Source organism: Theobroma umbraticum, unplaced genomic scaffold (genome assembly GCF_002168275.2).
Source record: "Theobroma umbraticum cultivar Fairchild unplaced genomic scaffold, ASM216827v3 scaffold_146.0, whole genome shotgun sequence".
Taxonomy (NCBI): domain Eukaryota; kingdom Viridiplantae; phylum Streptophyta; class Magnoliopsida; order Malvales; family Malvaceae; genus Theobroma; species Theobroma umbraticum.
In genome coordinates, this window is record NW_018397265.1 from 1,601,884 (window position 1) to 1,624,446 (window position 22,563).

Here is a 22,563-nt window from a genome sequence, read left to right on the forward strand (position 1 = left end):
CACTTGATAAATGGCTTAAATTTGAATTATTGTGAGCTAGTTTTAGTCTAAACTTTATGCAAATGTTTACACCATGCATTTTAGTGTGAAAAACAATTTTGAAAGGTTACCGAACCTTGTTTTCAAAGCATTTAAAGAAAACTCTTGTAAACCTTGATTTGGTTTTGAAAACGATTTTGACAAACCGAGAGCATCGAAGGTATGCCGAATATCACATTGAGATAGTGTGACCCTTGTGCACAAGTGAGCTCGAGCTGGAGAACCTTTGGGTCATCGAGGGCTATTATACGTGGCTAGGCCACAGTCTGTGATTATACATGGCAAGGCCACGGGTTGTTATACGTGGCAAGGCCATGAGTTGATATACGTGGTTGTAGCCATATGATTTCTCTGATGCCAGCCAATATCATCAAGACTACCATAACTGTGGGAATCCGATGGAGGGTGGCCTTCCGGATTGTTATTATGTGGAAGAAGGTCCACGAGTTGATTATTTATAATTACCTACTTAAGAACCTTAAGAGTTTTTAGACTCATACTCTTTTGCATTGTGGAGAAATATTCTTTTTTCGCAGCTCCCATTTTTAATTGAAAACATTTAATGCTTTATATGTTAATCATGAATCGATATATGAAGATGTACACGATTATTTTTACATGCCACACAGGTTGGGAGCATGCATGCTTTTATACGGCCATTTATATTCATGAAAGAAATAAATGATTTTGATGATTGAAATGTATTTTACTATGCTTTGATTTCAACATTGTTTGCCAAGATAAGTATTGCACTATGATTTTTAGGGCATTATTTTTGCAAGGCACAAATACCTTATTTGTTATTTGGTTTTATAAGGTTATCATTTTATACTCTGGTTTTACCTTTCAAATTATCTGGTCTAAGCTTGTTTTCCATCTATGCCCTGCTCATGGAGTTAATGATCACTGAGTCTGTGAGACTCACCCCCTTATTCTCCTTTTTGTAGATAGTGATTAGTGTAGAGTGCATTCATTGGCATATGTTGTCCATCGCAGATAGGTAAAGGCATCTCATAGCACCTTATTCAGAGTCACTCTGTTGCTAGAAGTAGAGTCATTCATAGTGTATATTATTTGTAAATAGTGTTAATGCAAATGTACATTCGAAAATTAAAAACCTTGATGTATTTTTACAATTATAAGGAATAAAAGTTAAGTCGATTTATAACAACTTTTGTTCAAATCATATTACAAAGCTATACAGTTCGAAGCAATTACATAGGTTGGTGGAATGAATAAAACGTATTAATAATAGTTTTAATTAAGGCTTGTTCAGGACTTGGCAGGTTCTCTTACAAGACCCAAATGCTGGTAGCGATCGAAGAGCAGTCGTTACACGACAAGCATGGTGTGATGTGCATGTAGCATATTAGAATGATCCTCGCACTTGTATTTTAGAGATGTTTGATAAATTACTACATATATTATATAATAAATGTGTCTCCATATTATGAATATAATATTCACCTATGCTTTATTATGTTGCATTAGCATCCCCGTCTCATTGAGTATTAGATGACTCACCATTTTTGTGTACCATGTGTAGATAAGTAATATATACGTGGCTTAGCATCATGGTTTGGATAGACAAATATTTGGCATTCGATAGGTATTCCATCCGAAGGTCCACTCCGCTAAGTTTCGGTTACACTGGTTTCCACACCTTGGATTTTAAAACTTAGAAAAGTTGTATTTTGAAGATTATTGGCACCGAGTTGCCGTGTATTAATGAGTAAAAAGGCCTGCTTTGCTCATGCGTCAATCACGAACCCCCAAGTTTGGATCGTGACAATTATCATATTTAATCTAATTAAATATGACATAATCCAATCCCTTCAATTATGGGATATCAATCAGCAATTAAGGAATTAATTTTCTACTGCATTCAAAATTCCTAAACTTTAGGATTTTCTTTCCTTCCCCCAATTAGTCAAAGTTTCCCAAACTAAGGCCAATTGGAGCGGCACATGGACTCCTTTCCAGCCCCTAAAGTGGTGGCTAAACACCAATCAAGGTGACCAAAAATTACAAGTTGGAATTTCACCACAACCACAATACCTTAGGTATTGCATATCCCTATGAATTTAGTTGTTCATGAAACCCTTTAGTGGACGGCCATTACCTAAAATTTTCATACCATATACTAAAAATTTTGGTATATTTTCAAAGCTAGAAATTACTCAAAGCAATATCAATGAGCCCTAGAAAAATTCTTAATTTTTCTAGGCATAATTTATCATCATTCAAGCTCAAAGCTAGAAATTACTCAAAGTAATATCAATGAGCCCTAGAAAAATTCTTAATTTTTCTAATCATAATTTATCATCATTCAAGCTCAAACTTGCATGAAACTATTTCAATTCAAACTCTAACTTATCAACCTACAAAAACTTGATTGCAATCAGTATTCAAACACTTGAAAACAATTACTAAATCATGATTAATATACTGAAATTAAATCCTAAAATTTACCAAAACAATTTTTGATAATTTAGGAACATGTATCGATTTTGACAAGGATTTTCAGGCAAAACAATTTATGTCAGTTTGGTAACATCCAAGGCATAAAATCCAATCAAAGAACAACAATAACAAGGCTTTGATACCAACTGAAGGGTTTCAGGTATGCTCAGAGAAGAAATCACATTCATATAACATAGTAGAACATAAATATACAAAACTTAAACCACGCTTGGATCACTTATGTTGCCCTATTGATCAGTTAAAAACAAATATAAACAACCATATGTTCAAGCATATACCTCAAAAAGTGATTCTCAAAAAAACATGTGTCAAAATCTCTTCAGTTGATTTTATACCAAAGCTCAGTTGTCGTAAACCGAAGCTTTCCTTGTGTCTAGCCTTGAATGGTGATCCACATAAATGTAAATCAAAAAATCTACACTAGTTAGGATTATAAGGTGTCGTGATGCTATTCTAGTAGTCAAGAGTTTTTGAAAAATCTCATCTCTCAAAGACTTTTTTTTTTTTTGGCTTTCAAAGAAGAAAAGAAAATTTTTTCTTATCAAAATGGCACCTAAGGCTTTTTTCTCTTTTATTTTTTTGTCGTCTTATCTCACTTTTTTCTTACAAAGTGTGGGACACATATAAAAGGTATTTATAGTTAGGTTAAAATGTTGATCCAGCTTTTCGTTTATTGCATTTTAATCCTTCCACTTAATTAAATAATTTAATTAAGTGCATATTGGAGATTCCTAATTTCCAATTAAATACCAATACCTTTTCAATTTCACATTGTCATCTTGTTGTGTGTAACCTAGTAGGTTCCCAGCATGTTAGCAATCAATAACAATCAAGTCGATTAAGAATTTATATTTATATTATAGATCATGAGCAACATCTAACAATACATCATGATCACCTTAATATCAGAAGAGCCAATATGGTTTGACTAACCTTTCAGTGTACAGTATCTTAGTGTAATTTGATCCTTTCATCATATATCTCAAATAGATAAAAAGCTTAACTCAGTGCCTTCTTTCCAACATATCCATATTAGTCCTGCAACTTCTATATTAACTTATCAAGATTACCTGGCCAAGGATTTTCAATTAATATAAGCCAAAAGCAAATAAGATATGTTTTTTTTCAAATCACTTAAGGTGATGAATTCTTTTTGGACTACTCATTTATTTTTGCATGCTTCATGCCCTACCCAAAAGCACCCTATTTAGGCATCTAGCCGCCTCTAGACTCGTAGGGGTGAAATCAAAATATGACAATTCACATACAAGATGATTTGGTATCACACGTCTAAAGATTACTTACACTACAAACACATGACAGTATTTCCGTAGACACTTGAATGAAATACCAAATAAAACTCTCATTGCGGGTCATATTCAGTGACCTTTTTCCTTAACAAGCACCTAAATACTATCCCCAAGTATCTCACATACTTCAACCTGTGATGTTGATTCCTTACTTTTAAATAAGGAAGCTTAGCATGTACCAGTCTTCGAGCATTGTCAATGCCCTTATTCTTGACAATACACTAAATAGGAACATATTTTTAAAAAAAAGGCTTTGATGTATAAGAATCTCATAATCATAATCTTTATAATTTCTTTAAAAGGACAGTATGTTCCAAAGACATTATCTACATAAGTCTCTCATGACTCTTTATAAATAAACTCATGGATAAAGAAATACCTTGCACATTATATAAAATATCCAAGGACTTTATTCTTGACAATACACTAACTAGGAACATATTTAGGAACAAGGCTTTGATGTATAAGAATTTCAAAATTATAACCTTTTAATTTCTTTGAAAGGTTATTATGTTCCAAAGACTTTATCTACATAAGTCTCTCATGGCTCTTTATAAATAAACTCGTGGATAAAGAAATACCTTACACATTATATAAAATATCTATAATATATTTAACATGAAATATGACTAATTAATGTAGTGTTTTATAAGCACAAAACTAATGGCTTGTAAAGCTTACACTAACAATATAACCTTTCAATAGTGGATTCTTCCAAAGTTTAACAACCTTAAAAGGCTGATGAGCTAAATTAAGTACAAAAGATGATGATATTTCAAAGAATAAGAGCTCAAAGGTGAAGGCTTTTTTTAACAAACATGCAATAAAGAGAGAAAAAGAGTGAGCTTTAAAAATCTCAACTTTCTTCTACTCTTTAAATGAATTGCTTGCTCTTTTTTTCTTGTCTTCACTTTTGAATGACATTTTCATGAGTTATTTATAGTGCCTTCTCATTTTTTCTTAGTGGAGTAAACTTTTGTCTCATTGCTAAACATTGGGACCATTTAAATTATGCCAGTCAAACTTTAAGAATCGATCAGTGGATATGTGAAAGGTCGATTCTTTCATAACTCGAGCCTTTTTATCCCTCGAGAATTGATTTTTCCATTCTTAAGTAGTTGATTCTTCTTGTCTCACTTGAACTCTGAAGTCTTTTGTTTTGTAAAAAGCAATCATTTCATTTCTGAGACCGATTCTTCTCATCTTGTTTTAAAGTCAAAAGCTTTCTAATTTTTTTGAGAATCAATATTTGCCTCTCCATATGTCAATTTTTCTTTCACTTTAGGTGCCAAAATCTTATTCTCCATCTTTTCTTTTTCTCCAAGTTTCTAATTTTTCTCTTTGTAGCTTTAAGAATCGATCACTTGATGCTTGAGAAGTCGATTCTTGCTTTCCAGTGACTCTCCACATTGCTTCTATTTTCTTAAGAATCAACCTTTGCTTATTCTAATATCAATTCGTATTCTTCCAATAGTTTTTGTATCTTCAGGAATCAACTTTTCTTTTTCAAAGAAGTCGATTCTTCCTATTCCAAAAAAGAAATATTGCTTTCTATGTTATAGAGAATTGATTACTTCACTTTTAGAAGTCGATTCTAATAGCTGGAATTTAAGATTTAAAGTGTTCAAAAGGTTTTTCACTTCACAAACAACTTCAAAACTCTTATAAAATTATTCTTAAAGTTCAAAATCATTTTCACTTAGTTTCAAAGCATATTTAAATCATTGAATTTTTGTCATTTCAAAACTAGGATTAATTTTGAAGCTAATAGAAAACATTTGGAGGATATTCTTATGCTAAAATGTTTTTAAGGTCACTCATAAAAACTTTAAAGTCTTTATCTCATCAAAGTAGGTTAAAATTTTTATCCTTAGGTTAAAAGGCGGGATTTCACACTTCCTTTGGTATTTGACTTAAATGTCCATAGAATAAATTCTTATATGATAGTTGTGCAAGTAATCTTCAAACTTGAGATCATCAGGTTGCTGTTCATGTGGACTATTATACTTCGACACTATCTTTAGTAGTGAAAATCAAAAATGCTCATATAGATGGATATTGAGTGTAGTATGAGGCACATTAAGGCTAATGAATGATCACTAAAGGATTCATCATCCTAAGAATAAGTAGCTCTTTTCCATTGGAGTTTCTTTTTTTTAATTATTATTTGAGTGGATCTGTGTTAAAGGTTGGACAGTGGACAACATGAGGTTTGCAACAATCCAAATTTTATGCAAAAAAGTAATTTGAATTTTAATTTGTTTACCTTTAGATTTCAACATTTAAGATAAAGAAATCTTACTCCCCTACTTAAGGAATTCTATATTGTCTAAACTAAAGATAATCTTGGTTGAGTAAAAGTTTTAAACTTTCTTGCACTTTGTAATATGATATCATGTCTTTTCTCAACATTCAAATTTTAAAATTTTTTACTAACTCAAATTTATCGGATTCGAGTTCAAACTTTTTTAAAAATATTTTTATATTCAGATTCATTCTGTTAATTAAACTCCAAATCAATCACCATATGCAAGGAAAATATAAGTAGCAACATCTTTCAACATAAAATATAGAAGCCATCTTTTACTTATATAGTAACATTAACCCAGGGTGAACCTTCCTTGCAACTTCCTTTTCAATTTTCCTCCATAATAAGGCCAAGTCAAAAATAGAGTTTTATCCACATTTTGCAAGTTTTACCAATTTTTTACCTAATTTGGTCACAAAGTACAGGTTGCTCGCTAGTATACCTTGAACTTTTTCCTCATCCAATAGCCAATATATCCACCACATCCCAACTGAAAGTAATCTAAAATATTAAGTAGACAAAAATTTGCAACTAAATCTACATGTATCATTAAGCTACTCAAGCTTGTAGATTTGCTTCCAGGTCCAAAGGTCAACCTTATCACTTATTAAGTTCCTTTATCTATCATTCAAAATTTTCTTTTCAAATGTTCATCTTTTCTTTAACAAGGTGAGTGAAAATCTAAGCAGGTTTTATAGTTTTGACTACATCCAATCACAAGGTTTCTCATATCAAGTTTTTCCTCAGCCAATAGCCAATAAATCCACCATACCTAACCAATGTTGAAAGAGTGATTGAAATCTAGGTGAAAAGTCTTTTGTGAAAGAAAGGCAAGGGTCAACAAACAGTTGAAGATTGCAGATTATGGTACACAATATGGTGTCATTTTATTACTATTAGTATTAAGAGTCTTGAACATAGGATAAAAAGTCATTTAAGCAGAGTCTTAGTTCTGATTTCTTGCATATGACATATAGCAATGTCATTTTATTTTCAATTTTTAATACGCTTTTTCGTCTAATGTCATTTTTAGCTTCATTTTCTTCTAGCTTAATAGCTACTTGAATTTCTGTTATTGTTATTGTTGTAAACGCACAACATATGCTTGCTATCTGTGCTATTTGATTTTAGATCCTATTTTTTAGTGTGCTTATACAGAGGCTAGATCTAAGCTCGGTTGGTTTTAGATTTTCAAATTCTTGCATAAAACTGTAATGGAAATTGAAATTAAAGAGAGGAAAAAATTCATTTTCCAAAAAAGCATTCAAAGTCTCTATTCATTCATTCAAATCTCTTCTTTCTTCTCTGAAATATTTGACACTTTATAAATTGTAACATGGTATCAAAGCAAGTTTCTTGAGGGATCTATGACTCAATTTTCTTCTCTAAATCTTTCAAACTTCAATTCTCTTTTAGTGAAATGACAACTACTGGTTTCTCGACTTCAACACCACCGATTTTTATTGGCTCAAACTATCATATTTGGGCAGTGAAAATAAGGTTTTATCTTAAGCCATTTGATCTGTGGGAGGTTGTAGAATCTGGTGAAGTTCTTGTTCAGAGGCACACAAATCCTACTTTGACTTAGATTAAGCAGCATAGTGAGGAGGTAGCTAAAAGGTATAAAGCCCTATCTTGCCTTCAATCTACTATTTCAAATACTATCTTTGCTAGGATTATTAATTTTGATGATCCAAAAACTATATGAGATACTTTGAAAGAAGAATTTTAAGGAAATGATAAGATTAAATGATAGATTTTGAATCTGTCTAAAGAATTTGAATTGTTGAAAATGAAAGAGAGTGAAGGTATTCATGAATATTCTGAAAAAGTTTTAAGGGTAGTTAATCAACTTAGATTGTTAGGGGAAGAAATAACTAAGAAAGAGTGGTGAACAAGTTCTTGATTAGTCTACCAAAGAGGTTTAAGGCTAGGATACCCTCTTTGGGAGATTCAAAAAATTTTACTAGGATATATGTTATTGAGTTGATAAATGCATTATCAACTCAAGAACAGAGGAGAGCTTTGAGAAATGAAAATGTTGTTAAGAATGCATTGGTAGCTAAAACTAAGAATTTGAAGGTCAAAGCTAATACTTCAAAGAAGAAAGAAAGTAAAGTCAGTAAAACAAAAGAAGAAAAGAAAAAGAAATAAGGAGACAAGTTCAATCCTTGTCCTTACTAGAAGAAAAGAAATCATACCAACAAATACTATTGGTACAATCCTAATGTGAAGTGTAAGGCTAGTCATCAGATAGGACATGTAGAAAAAGTTTGTAAGGCTAAAAAGAAAGATGCTAAAGATCAGGCTGTTATAGTAGAAAAAGAAAGATGCTAAAGATCAGGCTGTTAAAGTGGAAAAAACTAAGGAAAGTGAAGAGCTACTATCTATTGCCAAATCTGCTAATGAGTTAGGTAACAAAGATGTTTGGTTGTTGGATACTACCTGCTCTCATCATGTCACTAGAAACAAGAACTTATGTACTGATCTTGATACAAGCTTTAGAGCTAGAGTTAAAATTGGAAATGGTGATAATTTGATGATTGCTAGAATTGGTATAATGGTTGTAGAGACTTTCTTAAAGACAAAGTACATAGCTAATGTGAGGTATGTACCAAATGTAGATCAAAATTTACTATGTGTTGGACAGTTAATAGATTGTCTTTATCCTTTGCGATTTAAAGATAAGTATTGCATAGTATTTGATCTTGCTAGTTGTGAGATGTTGAATGTTGAAATGAAAAATAACTACTATCATTTGAATTTAAAGGATGCTGAATAGTTTGCTATGTACATTGAGCAAGATGTGATTGATATGTGGCATAAAAAGATGGGACATGTGAACTATGGTTCACTAATAAAAATGTCATCTAAAGTGATGGTTAAAGGTCTACCAGTCATTGCTAAACCAGATATGCTATGAAAGACTTGCTAGTATGGAAAGAAAAGTAGAAAGCTTTTTCCTAAAGAGAGAAGCTGGAAAGCTAAAAAGAAGCTTGAACTGGTTCTTACTGATCTGTGTGGCCTTATGAAGACTTTATCATTGAACAAAAATAGACACTATATTTTGTTTATTGATGATTTGACAAAATATTGTTAGATTTTCTTTATGAAGTAGAAATCTAAAGCTTTAAAACACTATACTAAGTTTAAAGCTTTAGCTGAAAATCAATCTTAGATGAAGGTTAAAATCTTGAGAAGTAATAATGGATTTAAGTTCACTATTGCTGAATTTGAAGTTATTTTGTCTCAGATAAGAGTTGAACATTAGCTTATTGTGACCTACTCTCCACAGTAGAATGGAGTGTCAAAAAGAAGGAATAGAACAGTAGTTGAAATGGCAAATGTTTACTATTCTATAAAAACTTACCAAGGGTATTTTGGGTAAACGTAGTTAACATTGCAAATTATCTGCTCAATAAGACCTATACTAGGGCATTGAACCTCAAGACTCCCTATGAAATGTGGTTTGAGTGTAAACCATCAATTGCTTAGCTAAAAACCTTTGGTTGTGTTTGCCATGCCAAGGTACCAAATGAAAAGAGGTCCAAGCTAGATGCAAAATCAATTTTATCCGTTTTTCTTAGATATAATGACTACTTCAAGGCTAAAAATTATATGATGTTGAAGCTAAGAAGGTTTTCATTAGTAGAGATGTTATGTTTGATGAAGGCTAAAATTGAAATTAAGAAGTTCCTACAATAGAGAGTTCTAAAAAGGTAGTTATTGATAATGAAGATCAGTTGCAAGTTAACACTGATAGTTCTTCTGATATTGAAGATGAAAGGAATGCTACTCAAGGTATAACACCCCTAATTTTTTTGACATGGCTTATATGTGATGCCGGCTAAGTAACTTGAGACGTTATTTAAGTTATGATGAATATGATCATGTCTAGAGATAAATAACTATGAATGTGGGGGGATAAATTAAGATCCTTAATGAAATTGTGCAAATGTTTAGCACTTTGACTCCTAAGTATGCCATTAAGGTAAATATTGATGAAAATGTGGAATTAATCCTATAAATTGAGGATTTGATTTAATTTGATGTATGTTTGAAAATATATGTATGTGGAATTGAATTGTATGAGTTATTTGAGGTATGAGATTAACAGCAAATGAAATTGGGGCAATAAGTTAGATTTGTGAATGTTTGGAAGACTTAAAACTACTTACAGGGAAAAATATATCGATACATCCCCTTATGTCTCGATACATTCTTGGCAAGAAGAACAATATGAGGTGTTCTGGAGGAATTTTATCGATAAGTTTCAGAATGAATCGATAGATTTGGCAAAGGATAAACATGCATCGACACATTGCCCCAATGTATCGATACATTTGAACCAAATAGCACCCAAAACCATTCTGCCCAAAATGTATCGATACATTGCCTCAATGTATCGATACATTTATTCGAAATTGGCAGATATATCGATACGTTGCCAAATGTATTGATACATCAAAGAGGAAAGGCAAATATAAAAAAGGGTCAATGGTCATTCTACCCTATTTCTTTCTCTCAGCTATTGCTATCATTCTCTCCCTACCCCATATGAAACCCTAAGCCCCCAAATGCCATTTGGAGCTCATTTAAGCTAGATCCAAGCTTAAGAAATAATCTGAAGGTAAGATTATGCATTTTTATCGATTGATTTTCAATTTAATCAATTAATAACTTAGGATCCAAATATTTGCAAATTTGGTCAAACTTTCTCCCCTTGAGTTTATTGGAGACTTAGAGCCTAGATTTCGGCAACTGAGCTTATAATTTAAAGATTTAATTCATTTATTGGAAGCTTGAGCATCTATATTAAATTTGTTTATTTTTGAAAAAGTGGGATATTATCAAAAGCTAAGAAATAATTATAGTTTTGATGTTTTGATGTGTCCAAGCTTAGAGTTAAGCTATTTTACTCATGGGTGAGCAGAAGGACGGTTAGAGGCTAAGGGTCATAGCGAGGCTAAGGACGCCCCTCAAGGTGAGTGGGATTTAAATTAAATGCATATAATGCATAACGTACGATAGGTGCACTACCATGGTACTGTGATAAAATATGCATGCCTAGACGAATGAACCTAGGCTAGAAAACTATATATGCGTGTATGAGGTATGCCTAGGCTAGAGAATTAATATGTGCATATATATATATATGTTTGCCTAGAGGTATGTGCCGAGGTTAGAAAACAATTATGATTGTGTGCCTATATGAGGATGCCTAGGCTAATTTGTTACCTGGAATAGGAAACTTGTGTTTGCATGATTTGTAGCGAGCCACAAGGTGGCATAGTGTTAGGACCCATGGTAAGTAAGACCTAAAGCAAGAAACTTACACATGGTGCGATATGAATTGTGTATCAAGGATTGTGCCAAATTGTGATGAATCGATTGCCCGGTTAAGTATAAGGGCACAATATGTATTTGGGTTAATGGCACAGCGATTGAGTGATATTGAATACGTAGGGCCGAAAAGGCCATAATTGCTTATGGACATGATTTATGTGTGAATGCCCATGTATTTGTGGTTGATTTGAGGACAAGTATAAGGCTGTTAAGTCATGATTGATTTGATTGAACATGATGGATACCCATGTGGAGTTAAAGGCATAAGGGCCTATAGCTTTATTATGCTTCATTGATGATGCCTTAGAGATTTGAAGGCAATTAGAAATACACCAAGCTTAGAGATGACTGAAGCTCGATGAATTTGAATGCGATTTGATGTAGACATATGGAATGTCACAGGCAAGATGGCTTGATTTGTGGATATATGTTCTATTCAAAGGATGAATTCCAAACATTGATTTAACTTAAGGTGGAGTGAAATACCAACTTTGTGTGCCTATAGGGATGGTGGTAAGTAGGGACACTGACATTAACCTGCCTGTGATTCTCCCCTGCAGTGCTTTCATACCATCTATTAAGGTTACTCTAGGTGATGCCAAAGTCGAGCAACTACTCTGGTTGATGATCTATTTCTCTGCCATTTGCTTTGGCGTTAAGCATGATCTATTTCTCCATTAGTTACTTTAATGTTGTGCATGATCTGTTCTCTACCTATTGCTTCAGCACGTGCATAATCTATTTCTCAGTCTAGCGGCTTTGCTCTAAGCGTGATTTGTTTCTTTGCCAATTGGCCACCATGCATGATCTGACTATGTCTAAGGCAAGACCACTCTCTTGATTTCGTTTGACTATGATGACATGTATCGGGTATGGCATGATTTGATTTGAATATGAAATTATAGCAACTAACTGTGGATGATATTCGAGGAAAAGCTTAGAGATAAGCAAACTATATGTAAACGAGATTTAAGATTAGGCTCGGCAATTAAGGTGTGTCTATAAAGCCTAGTTTGATGGTAATGGCTTTAAAGGTAAGCCTTGATTTGATATGATTTGAAGTGAGGACACGAAACTTGTGAATTATGAATATAATACTCCGTTCAGATGTGATCCGACATGAATTTGATATGATGAGTTGTGCATGTAGGATATTAGGATGATCCTCACACATTTGAATTGGAGATTTTTGAATATGAAAGTTTTATGGCTAGATACGCCTAAAAATATTTTATACGTAAAAATATTATGAAGTGATAGCATTCCCTCACTGAGTATTAGATGATTCACCACTCTGTTGTACCTTGTGCAAATAAGAGAAACTATGGATTTTCGTAGCTATTATCTTCGATTTGACAGACACGTAATTGGCATCCGATAGGTCTCCCTTCTGATTTGTCACTCTACTAAGTCTGTGTGGGCCTTCTGCCTTTAAGTCTAATTTGATGTAAATATTTCAAGCGCGATGTGACATTTGAATTGTATAAAGGTTGTTATGTACAAACCCAATTTGATGGCCAATGTATGGCCTTTGAACATTTGCATGGACTGTGAGCCAAGGATAATGTAATATATTTGAATTTGTTATGAGTATTTGATTATAAATCCCTTGGCAATTGTGTTATATGATTTCGGACTGTGAGGCTTGCTCGGGTCTAGTGGGCTTGCTTGCTAGGCTTGTGTGCTAGTTACAAATTCACGAATTGGGGTCGTGTCACAAGGTACCAAGACACTACAGGATATATATAGCAGATTTAGTATAGTTATACGTGATCCTTCAAGCTTTATTAAGGCCAATTCTAATAAGAATTGAAGGGCTGCAATGAATGCAAAAATGCAGATGATGGAGAAGAATAATAACTGGATTCTTATTGACAAACCAATTGATCAGCATGTTATTGGAGTAAAGTGGATTTTCAAGAGAAAACTGAATCTAGATGGGTCAGTTAACAAGTATAAAGCCAAGTTAGTAGTAAAAGGCTATTCTCAAGTATATGGTTTTAATTACTTTGAGACATTTGCTCCAGTTGCTAGGCATGACACTATCAGATTACTTGCTGCTCTATCTACTAAAGAAAATAGGAAAATCTTTCATCTTGATATGAAGTCAGCTTTCTTAAATGGTGTGCTATCTGAAGATATCTATATAGAACAGCCAGAAGGCTATATGAAGAAGGATGTAGAAGACAAGGTTTGTAAACTCGTCAAGGCTCTCTATAGTCTAAAACAGGCTCCCAAGGCTCTGTATGAGAGAATAGATGAGCATTTTAGAGCTTAAAGTTTCGTCAAGAGTTTGAATGAACATGCACTTTACATTAAGAAATCAAATGACTTAGTGATTTTTACTGTAGGTTTGTATGTTAATGATATGTTGATTATTGGACCAAATACCGCTTACCTTGAAGATTTCAAAACACAAATGATGAGTGCTTGAAATGACAGATTTGAGGCCTATGTCTTACTTTCTAGGAATGGAGATATTACAGTTACCTAGACAAATTGTTTTGCATCAGACAAAATACGTTAGACATTTACTAAAGACATTCAATAGGGATTCCTACAAGGCTGTGGACATACCTTTGTCAGTTGGGAGTAAGCTAAGCAAGGAAGATGAATCACGGAAGGCTGATGGAAAACTCTACAGAAGAATGGTAGGTTCTTTATTATATTCGTCAGCTACTTTGATATCATGTTTGTCACAAGTCTTTTTTCCAAGTTTATACAATCTCCATCAAATTTGCATTTTACTACAGTTAAAAAGATACCGAGATATGTGAGAGGCATTATAGATTTTGGTCCGATTTACAAAGGGACAGAAATTAGTGAGTTGTTGGGGTAAAGTAATAGTGACTAGGCAAGGTCATTTGAAGATTCAAAGAGTACAAGAAGATATTGTTTCTCTTTTGGTAATGGGAATTTTTTGCTGGAATTCTAAGAAGCAAAATGTAATAGCTCAATTTTCAACTAAAGCTGAATATATAGCTACAATTGCTGCAACAAATCAAGCTATGTGGCTAAGGAAATTGCTATCTGATCTTGGTTTAAACAGGAAAAGGCAACAGTAATCTATGTGGACAACCAATGATCAATTGCTATTGCCAAAAGGCTTGTGCAGCATGGGAGGACCAAGCTCTTAGAGAAGTTGTTAAAAGGAGAAAAATCTCAGCTCACTTACTATCCTACAGAAGTCCAGTTTGCAGATATTTTAACTAAGGGGCTCAATTAAGAAAAGTTTGAGTTTCTAAGATCAAGCTTGGGAATTTACCGGATATTCAATCAAAGGAGTAAGTTGAAAGAGTGATTGAAATCTATGTGAAAAGTTCGCTATGAAAGAAAGGTAAGAGTCAACAACCAATTGAAGACTGAAGATTTTGGTGGGCAATACGGTGTCATTTAATTGTCGTTAGTATTGGGTGTCTTAAACACAGAATAAGAAGTCGTTTAAGCAACTTATATATGATTTCTTGTATACGGCATGTGGTAGTGTTGTTTTATTTTCAGTCTTTAATACCCTCTACCCTAGTGTCGCTTTTAGCTTAACAGCTACTTGAATATCTATTACTGTTATCGTTGTAAAAGCCTGTGCTATTTGATTTCAGATCCTATTTTTCAGTGTGCTTATATTGAGACTACATCTAAGCTTGATTGGTTTTAGATTTTCCAATTCTTGCAATGGAAATTGCAATTGAAATTGTAGTGGAAGATTCATTTTCCAAAATTTTCCAAAAAAGCTTTCAAGGTCTCTGTTCATTCATTCAAATCTCCTCTTCTTTCTTCTCTGAAATCTTTGACACGTCATAAATCACAAACAACCGAATGTAATCCAAGGGATTGAATAGCAAAACTTTGCAACAAAATAGCGCTATTAATTGATCTTAACATAATGTTGCAAGAACTCGGGCTTGCTTTTAAACAAAAATGGAAAGCCCTATGCTCATTCTCACCCTGTTAATTTGCAGCACAGCTGATTTGTTCGAGGAAAGCAGCAGGGTCCAAATAGGAGAAAACCAGCAGTCATCTTCTGCAACTTCACCATTTTCAACTTGTTTTTTCATAGTTTAGCTAGCTTGAAAGTCAAGAAAAAGAAGCAACTTCTGCAACAGCAACTCGCGAGTTCCAAAAGGAGGTTTGCCACTACTAATCCAATCCTTCTCAAGAAGGCCAGCTTTGGCGTTAGTCAGCATCTCATTGTGAAAAGCGGACACAATGCAGTAAATTGACGTCCTTAAAACATCAGCCATGGCATATGCTTTTGAATAAAGTGGACCGTCTCTCCTTTTACCTGTTCTAACATCTCTTCTTCCAATACTTGATGTAGCCCATTTAATGCCAGCTGAGCCCATCAAATGTGGAGATGGTTGCAAACTTGATTTTTTTCCCATGAATGTTTCAACAGCAAGCAGGCAAGCTATGAGTGTCGAGATAACAGCAGCATTGCTACCAGAGAGTTGAGCAACTCCAAATCTGTCTTCTTTACGTGAGTGTGCAGTCAAGGATGTAATTGTTCGAGCAGACCATGTGTAAAGCTGCAAAATGGCGCCCATCTCAAGATTATTAAAATTTTACTTGATAAGTATAACATAAATTGCTCAGCAATGCCACAACCGATCTACAATGCTTATACATCCCCAGAGAAAAGCATAGAAAAGAACAAAGCATTTTCGTTTATGCCCATAAATGACTTCTGTTGCTAGAGAAAGGCATCAAATAGAACTTGAAATGGTAAGAGTACAACCTGGACCTGGAAGAGCACAATTAGCCTCAGAAACTATGTTCCACTCCGTTCATTATGTATTGATAAATCTTAGGTTATATATGCTCAGCAAGGACACCACATGGAAGAAAAAAGAATCCAAGCAGACCCAACCACAACAAAACTAATTACTACTAACAAATAAACCTACAAAGCAAAGCCATTTTTTAACCAACTGCACCACTACAGATGTAATATTGCCCTGTCCACAATGAAGACAATACCTCCCTCCCCCAACCAGGTTGGGCATCAGGGGACAAATTTGGGGATAAATTTTATCTCAAGTGGAGACAGGATCAGGAATCAAACAGTGCCCATCCCTCTGCAGCAGCATCGTAATTCTTTTGGTATGTTTATATTTTATAATTAATTTAATACAGCACATTTCTCACATTAGTGTCAAATATTATTTGCTTAGATCAGTGATAATGGTACATCTGGAAATGTAACAATTTTAGTTCTATTTTCCACAAATAATAATCCCTCAGTCCAATTTTGCTTGTCTGTGTTTGACTTTCACGGAGTTCAAGAAAAAATCTTTGATTCTAGTGTATTTTATATTGAAAATTTATATTTTTTTCCATAAAAGTGATGTACCATGATTTTTAATACTGTAAAGTAAAAATAAAAAATAATCACACTCTGAAATATAGGTGAAGTAAAAGCATTTAGGTTTTTTTCAAAAAAAAAAATTAGGGCATAGTTTTGTATATGCAAAAAAGGAAACATAAACAAAAAATGGGAGAGAATAAAAATTTTGTAATTTACAACTAGCAAAAGTATCTTTGGCAAGAAGGGGGAGAAATCCCTCCATGTTTGGGCCTTGTCGCAATGTTACCAAATATAGTGCTAAAAGTGCAATTTATTTGTTTGACAGAAGATAAATTTTGGAGCAAACTCAGAATTACCATTATGTATAAAAAAAAAAACTCAAAAAATATTATCTTACTTAGCAAAAAAAATTACACGAACAAACAGACTTGAGAGAAGAACTCCCAACCATAAGTTATGTCAATTATTTTTCGATAGATTCAGAAAACAGGACATTAATATTTGAGCTTGTTTTTTATTTGGCCTTTACACCTTTATGAGGGCTTAATATATTTATGTAGCTAAAATCAAAGCTTTATTGAGCTCATATAAATAGGCTTGTCTTAAACTATTGAGGATAGCTTTTGGTGATTGAGAGTTATGATTTTAAAAAATATTATAGACTCAAGTGTTTTCCCTGATTTCAGAATTGGACTTGTAATCCTAAAAAAGTTTCCTAATTGATTTAGACTCTATCTTTGCGGTGTGATGGTTCTGCATCAAGACTGTTTAATAAGGAACGTATGCACACCTCCAAAAAACAATTTCCATACCTGGAAGTTGTTCATTAGTTCATAGCATTTTGAATTCTTTCGTGGGTCAGTTGATGACTGCAACTGGTCAGATACTCGGTAGGCTTTACCATCTGAAGAACCTTCCAAACCTTCGCCCAATTTTGATGCAAGCTGCTCCAAAGGCCGCAAGCATACAGCTGCAACTCTTCTGTAAGTCTCACCGGTTTCCTCAAAGAAGGCAGCTCGACGCCAATAGTCAACATTATTCTCACAAACCATACATAGATCAAGGTATGCAAGATATTTCAGAAGAGAAGTTGGAGAACTCTCCTCTAATGCAGCTAGGAGAGGCTCACTTGGATTTGTTTCTGCTGCTGCCGATCCTTTGGGTGGTGCAAATATGAACCTTTTTGTATGTAGCACCTACATCAAAACTCGAATGTATGTAAAAAGAAAGATCTTTGTTAAGGAACATTAGTGAATGTGAATAAGTATGTGCTTTGTGTACCAACAAAGGGGAGGGAAAGAATAATCAAAAAGATGATAGAGGTTTAGCATTTTGGGAGCAAATAAGAAAGATCCATGCCAAAAGACCTAAATTTGCATCCAAATCACTGGGTAAACTACAAATAGTTCATGATGAATACAGATAGGATTTTGCCATGCAAGAAATTCAAGATTGAGAAGCAACTAAAAGATAGGACTTTGTCACTTAGGAAGGCATAAAAGTTCATGCAAGAATGGTGGTGGTGCTTATGCAACAGCTCTGAGGACATATGTCCAATAAACTGACTCAGTTTTAAAAACATATGGAACTGTGAACAGGGCATGAATAGCATGGATAGATAGATTCAATCCTCTTTAGAAGCCAACAGCTAATATCATGAGTTCTTCATCCAAAAATAAGTCTTGTTGGTACAAGAGAGTATGTCTAGATTAGAAAAGCAATTTATCAACTAAATTAAGTTTTGGTTCCTAGAAGTTTTCTAGTAGCCTATTGTTTTTCAGAAATGGGATTTAGTCACAGTCCGTTGGGTCTTATTTTGGGTATAGATAGATTATTAGGCCTTTTATGTTGACTTTAGTTTATATTAATTGAGTGTTTTTCCAAACTCTAATCATTTAGGAATCTAATCTAAGTACAAGTTAGTACTCAGCTATTTACATCCCTTTGTATTGCTACACTTTGTAAAGTTTATTTTAAGGATTTGAGTTACTAAGACGACTTGGGAATTTGTAATTATGTGATTGGACACTTCTTTCTGCTTTTCTCTGTCTAATGCTACAGTACCTTGGTATACCATTCACAACTCTGAAACAGTAGCTTTAATTTGCTCTACTCCAATTCTACTGCTACAAGAAAATTCCAGCAACCATTGTGCTCAATTCCTGCCCTATTTTGAGATTAAAGTGCAGAATGTCAAGAACCTAATTAAGGGATTAGGCTACCAGAAATTTTATTGTTAATTTGTTCTATTCTATTAACTTAATTGTAACTTTTATGTAGATTTAGTTTTTTTAGATTGTTTAGGTTCTTTTACATTCAAAAGCATTTCATTTGTTTTCCAAGGCTTTAGAGTTATATTTGGTATTTTGCATTTATATTAGGGTTTGAGATCTTATTTTGGGTTTTCCTTAGCTTCTTGGGTTTTGTTTTTAAGTTAAGCTTGTTAGTATATGTCGAAGTCCTCATTGGACTACAAGACCTAATTCTTGTAAGACTAGGACGCTAGGAGTCAAGAAAAAATATCAAAGTACATAATTGCTCTTGTGGTGTGTGATGCAATTAAACTTAGGTGTCAGTGCTATGTGTCAGATGCACTAGGAGAGAGAAGTAGGGCTCTGTGAAGCAATCTCAAGTTCCATGCTTGAGAAATTTTCCACAATTACAAACTTATGCTGGTAACACATAATCCTCATAAGAGCAACTTTAAATAGATGATAATGAAAGATAATAATTAACTATGGTAAATTCATGTAAATTCACATACAATGCTGCTCTATTCAGATCTCAACCTGTCCCTTAATGATAAGTCTTGTTAAAAAAAAAGTGAAGTTGAATAAGGGGTTGTTTACTTGGCATTTTTTGCACTAAAGTCAACATATTATCAGCAAATTTCTCAACCTTTTGGAAGAATGAGTGTGCATAAGATTGGTCTCACAGTTTCTTCCTCTAACAAAATTTGCTAACCATACAACAAAGATGGTACTGATTTTTTTTTTTTAACTCTTTAGACTTGATCTTTAAGTCATTAACACCGACTGTAATTGAGGTTGTCCAGCTTCAATCATCTGGGGAAATACTGATTGCTTCCATTAATTGAGATTGTGTTAAGCCTTTAAGCTCTAAAAATTCAAAGCTAAAATCATCTACCACTTGAGAAAGAGCCATTTGGTCCAAGTGAGACTTCATGGAAACAAACATTTGGAAGAGCTCATTAACAACTCCATCTACCATCTTCCTCAACTGCTTTTATGCCAATTGTTATGTATCAGATGTTCAAGAGAGAGAGAGAAGGAGTAGAGCTCTTTGGAAAGAACCCAAACTTTTTGTTTTTTCTCAAGAATTTTCCACCTTACAAACTTACACTAGTGACAAATTTATAGGCCTAGCTCCACCCAGTTTCATACTTCACTTTGATTGTTTATCATTCCCAGATGATAGACTACAAAACCATAAATTCAAATAACCATACATACCTTGATAAGACCAATTTCTAATAGATAATAACAGATAAATATTAAGTACAGCAATCCATAAATCCACATGACAATGACTCGTGAGAAACCATAGGTTTTGAAACTTAGGATTTCTTCTCTTCTTTTATTTATCCTTACTAATTTGTATCTATTTCTGTCAAGAACCTAGATTAGAAAATTGTCATATTAGAACTAAAAGATCTTAAAGTTTTTGTAATTCTGGCCAACAATTAAATTGATAGATTGAAGCTCTTCATCTAAATCATGAAGAAACAGAAAATTTTGGGGTTCACTAGAGCTAGACTAGGGTCTTAGATAAGAGGCATTAGAAAATTCTCAACCTAATGCAAGCAAATTATTGAGGCAGTGACTGAAATTTATTAAACAATTCCTCAAAAGCAAAGTAAAAGAGTTGTTCAAGATAATCAAGTGTTTTCAAAAGGCAAGAAGCACAAGGTACAAAATTCAGAAAAAACTACAAAACCCAGATACAAGTTCCATATTTTGAGGAAAAGCTTGATCCTACAGTGTTTTTCCAAAGGCTTGATCCTACATTTTAGATGAGGCAATTAAGCTGGTCGGGTTGGGTCACTTCAAGTTCAAGTTATTCTGATCCTATAAAAATTTGAGTCATTTTAGGGCCAAGTCATTTTAACCTCAGGTTATGCTGGATTCGAGTTGTTGACTTTAAAGTCAAGTCGTTGCGTCATATTGAATGAGTCAATTTTTATTAATTAAGTTATTCAATGTCACATTTTATTATTAATATTGTAAAGATGACATTAAAAAATTAAGTAATATAAAACACAAAAAGTAATATAAATTATAAATAATTTAATAATTTAAAATTACATCATTTATTAAAAATTTATGCCACAAGAAAAACCTTTAATGATTTTTAATTTATTAATATTTAATATTTATTCTTATTGCATTGATTATTATCATTCACCAAATTTACAATAAATTACAGTTACCGGGTCAATTAAAACTCTAAAAGTAAAAAATCAAGTTAGCTTCTTAAATGCTGGAATTTAATTGAGAGGTAAAAATTAAAAAAATGTATTTGAATATAAACAATATACAATAATTTGTATAAACTAAAGTGCAAAATTTTAAGTTTTATGAAACTTTTTTTTTTTGCTAAAATTGTTATGAACAATAATATACATGATTTTACTTTTGTATTGAACCAAAATGTTTTATTTGGTGTTTTATTTTATTTTATTCACTAATCATATAAAATAACATCGTCTCCTATATCATTTGGCCCATGCAAGTGGCCTCTTGAATTGCAATGTAAGTTATATTATATTTGGTGACTATCTACTATCTACAAAAAGCGAAAGAAAGTAATATTTTTTAGCAAGTGCCTAAACAATTAATTTTATTGCTTATTATTTATCAAGACTTTTTGTTTTTTGAAGTTTTTATAATCTTATTCTAATTATATATATATATATATATATGGATTGGGTTTGATTCGAGTGTGTCAATTCATGTCCGTGTTGGGCAAGTTTGGGTTATTGACTTTATATGGTCAAATAGGATTAGGTAGGATTTGGGTTCAAGTGAGTTTGGCTAGTGATTCATATTCCACTCAACAGTAATATTTTGCAAAGATGAAGCCTGTTAGTTGGCAAAAATGTGATGGCATGGTTTTGAACTAAACACAATCGGGTCATGACAACCAGAAATTAGTACATGGAATAAGATGAAAACTAAATTAAAAGAAACTTATTGCCACCTAATTATCCTGACAAGATGCATGACAAATAGAGAATTTATGAGGAACCATTATTGTATATATGTAGAGACTTGAACCTATACTTGTAAGGAATCTTTCGTGGGCAAAACTGTGAGATCCTTTAGGTCAACGTGGACAATACCTTGTAGGTTAGATGCGAGACTCCATAGTTGGCATCAAAGCACTAACCCCCCAAAATGTTGTGATACTACATTCGACATCTGACACAGATGGGATCGTTAAGAGTTAATACTCATGTAAGGTTCCAAGTAAATCACTATAGGCAACTTGAGCTTCAACTTTACAGGGTCACATGCTTTAGACTTGAAAAGTTGTTGTGACAGTGATGCTAGCACCCAAGTTGTTAGAGTATTCATGGCAGAATATATACAAAGATTTGACAAGTGAATGATTACAAATAAATTTGTTGAGATGCTAATCTAGAAGCAAATCAACTATAGTTGGTTTGATAGTTGAAAAGCAAGAGTTGCATCATGATTACCAATTGGTTTTACTGAAGGTACAACAAAATTTGGAAACCAAATATCAAC

The 22,563-nt window shown here is 33.2% G+C and overlaps 1 protein-coding gene across 1 annotated transcript in view; it reads right to left on the bottom strand.

Moving 5' to 3' along the window:
* Positions 1–15,225: 15,225 nt before the first annotated feature.
* The window catches only part of LOC110422547 (nucleoporin protein Ndc1-Nup protein), a 12,246-nt gene continuing 4,908 nt past the window's right edge, over positions 15,226–22,563 (bottom strand). Inside the window, exons 3-4 of the mRNA XM_021436505.1 lie at positions 17,605–17,988; positions 15,226–16,013 (exon numbers count right to left, since the gene is read on the bottom strand). Coding sequence (XP_021292180.1) covers positions 15,546–16,013; positions 17,605–17,988 — 852 coding nt within the window. The 3' untranslated portion in view covers positions 15,226–15,545. The remainder of the gene's footprint in view (positions 16,014–17,604; positions 17,989–22,563) is intronic.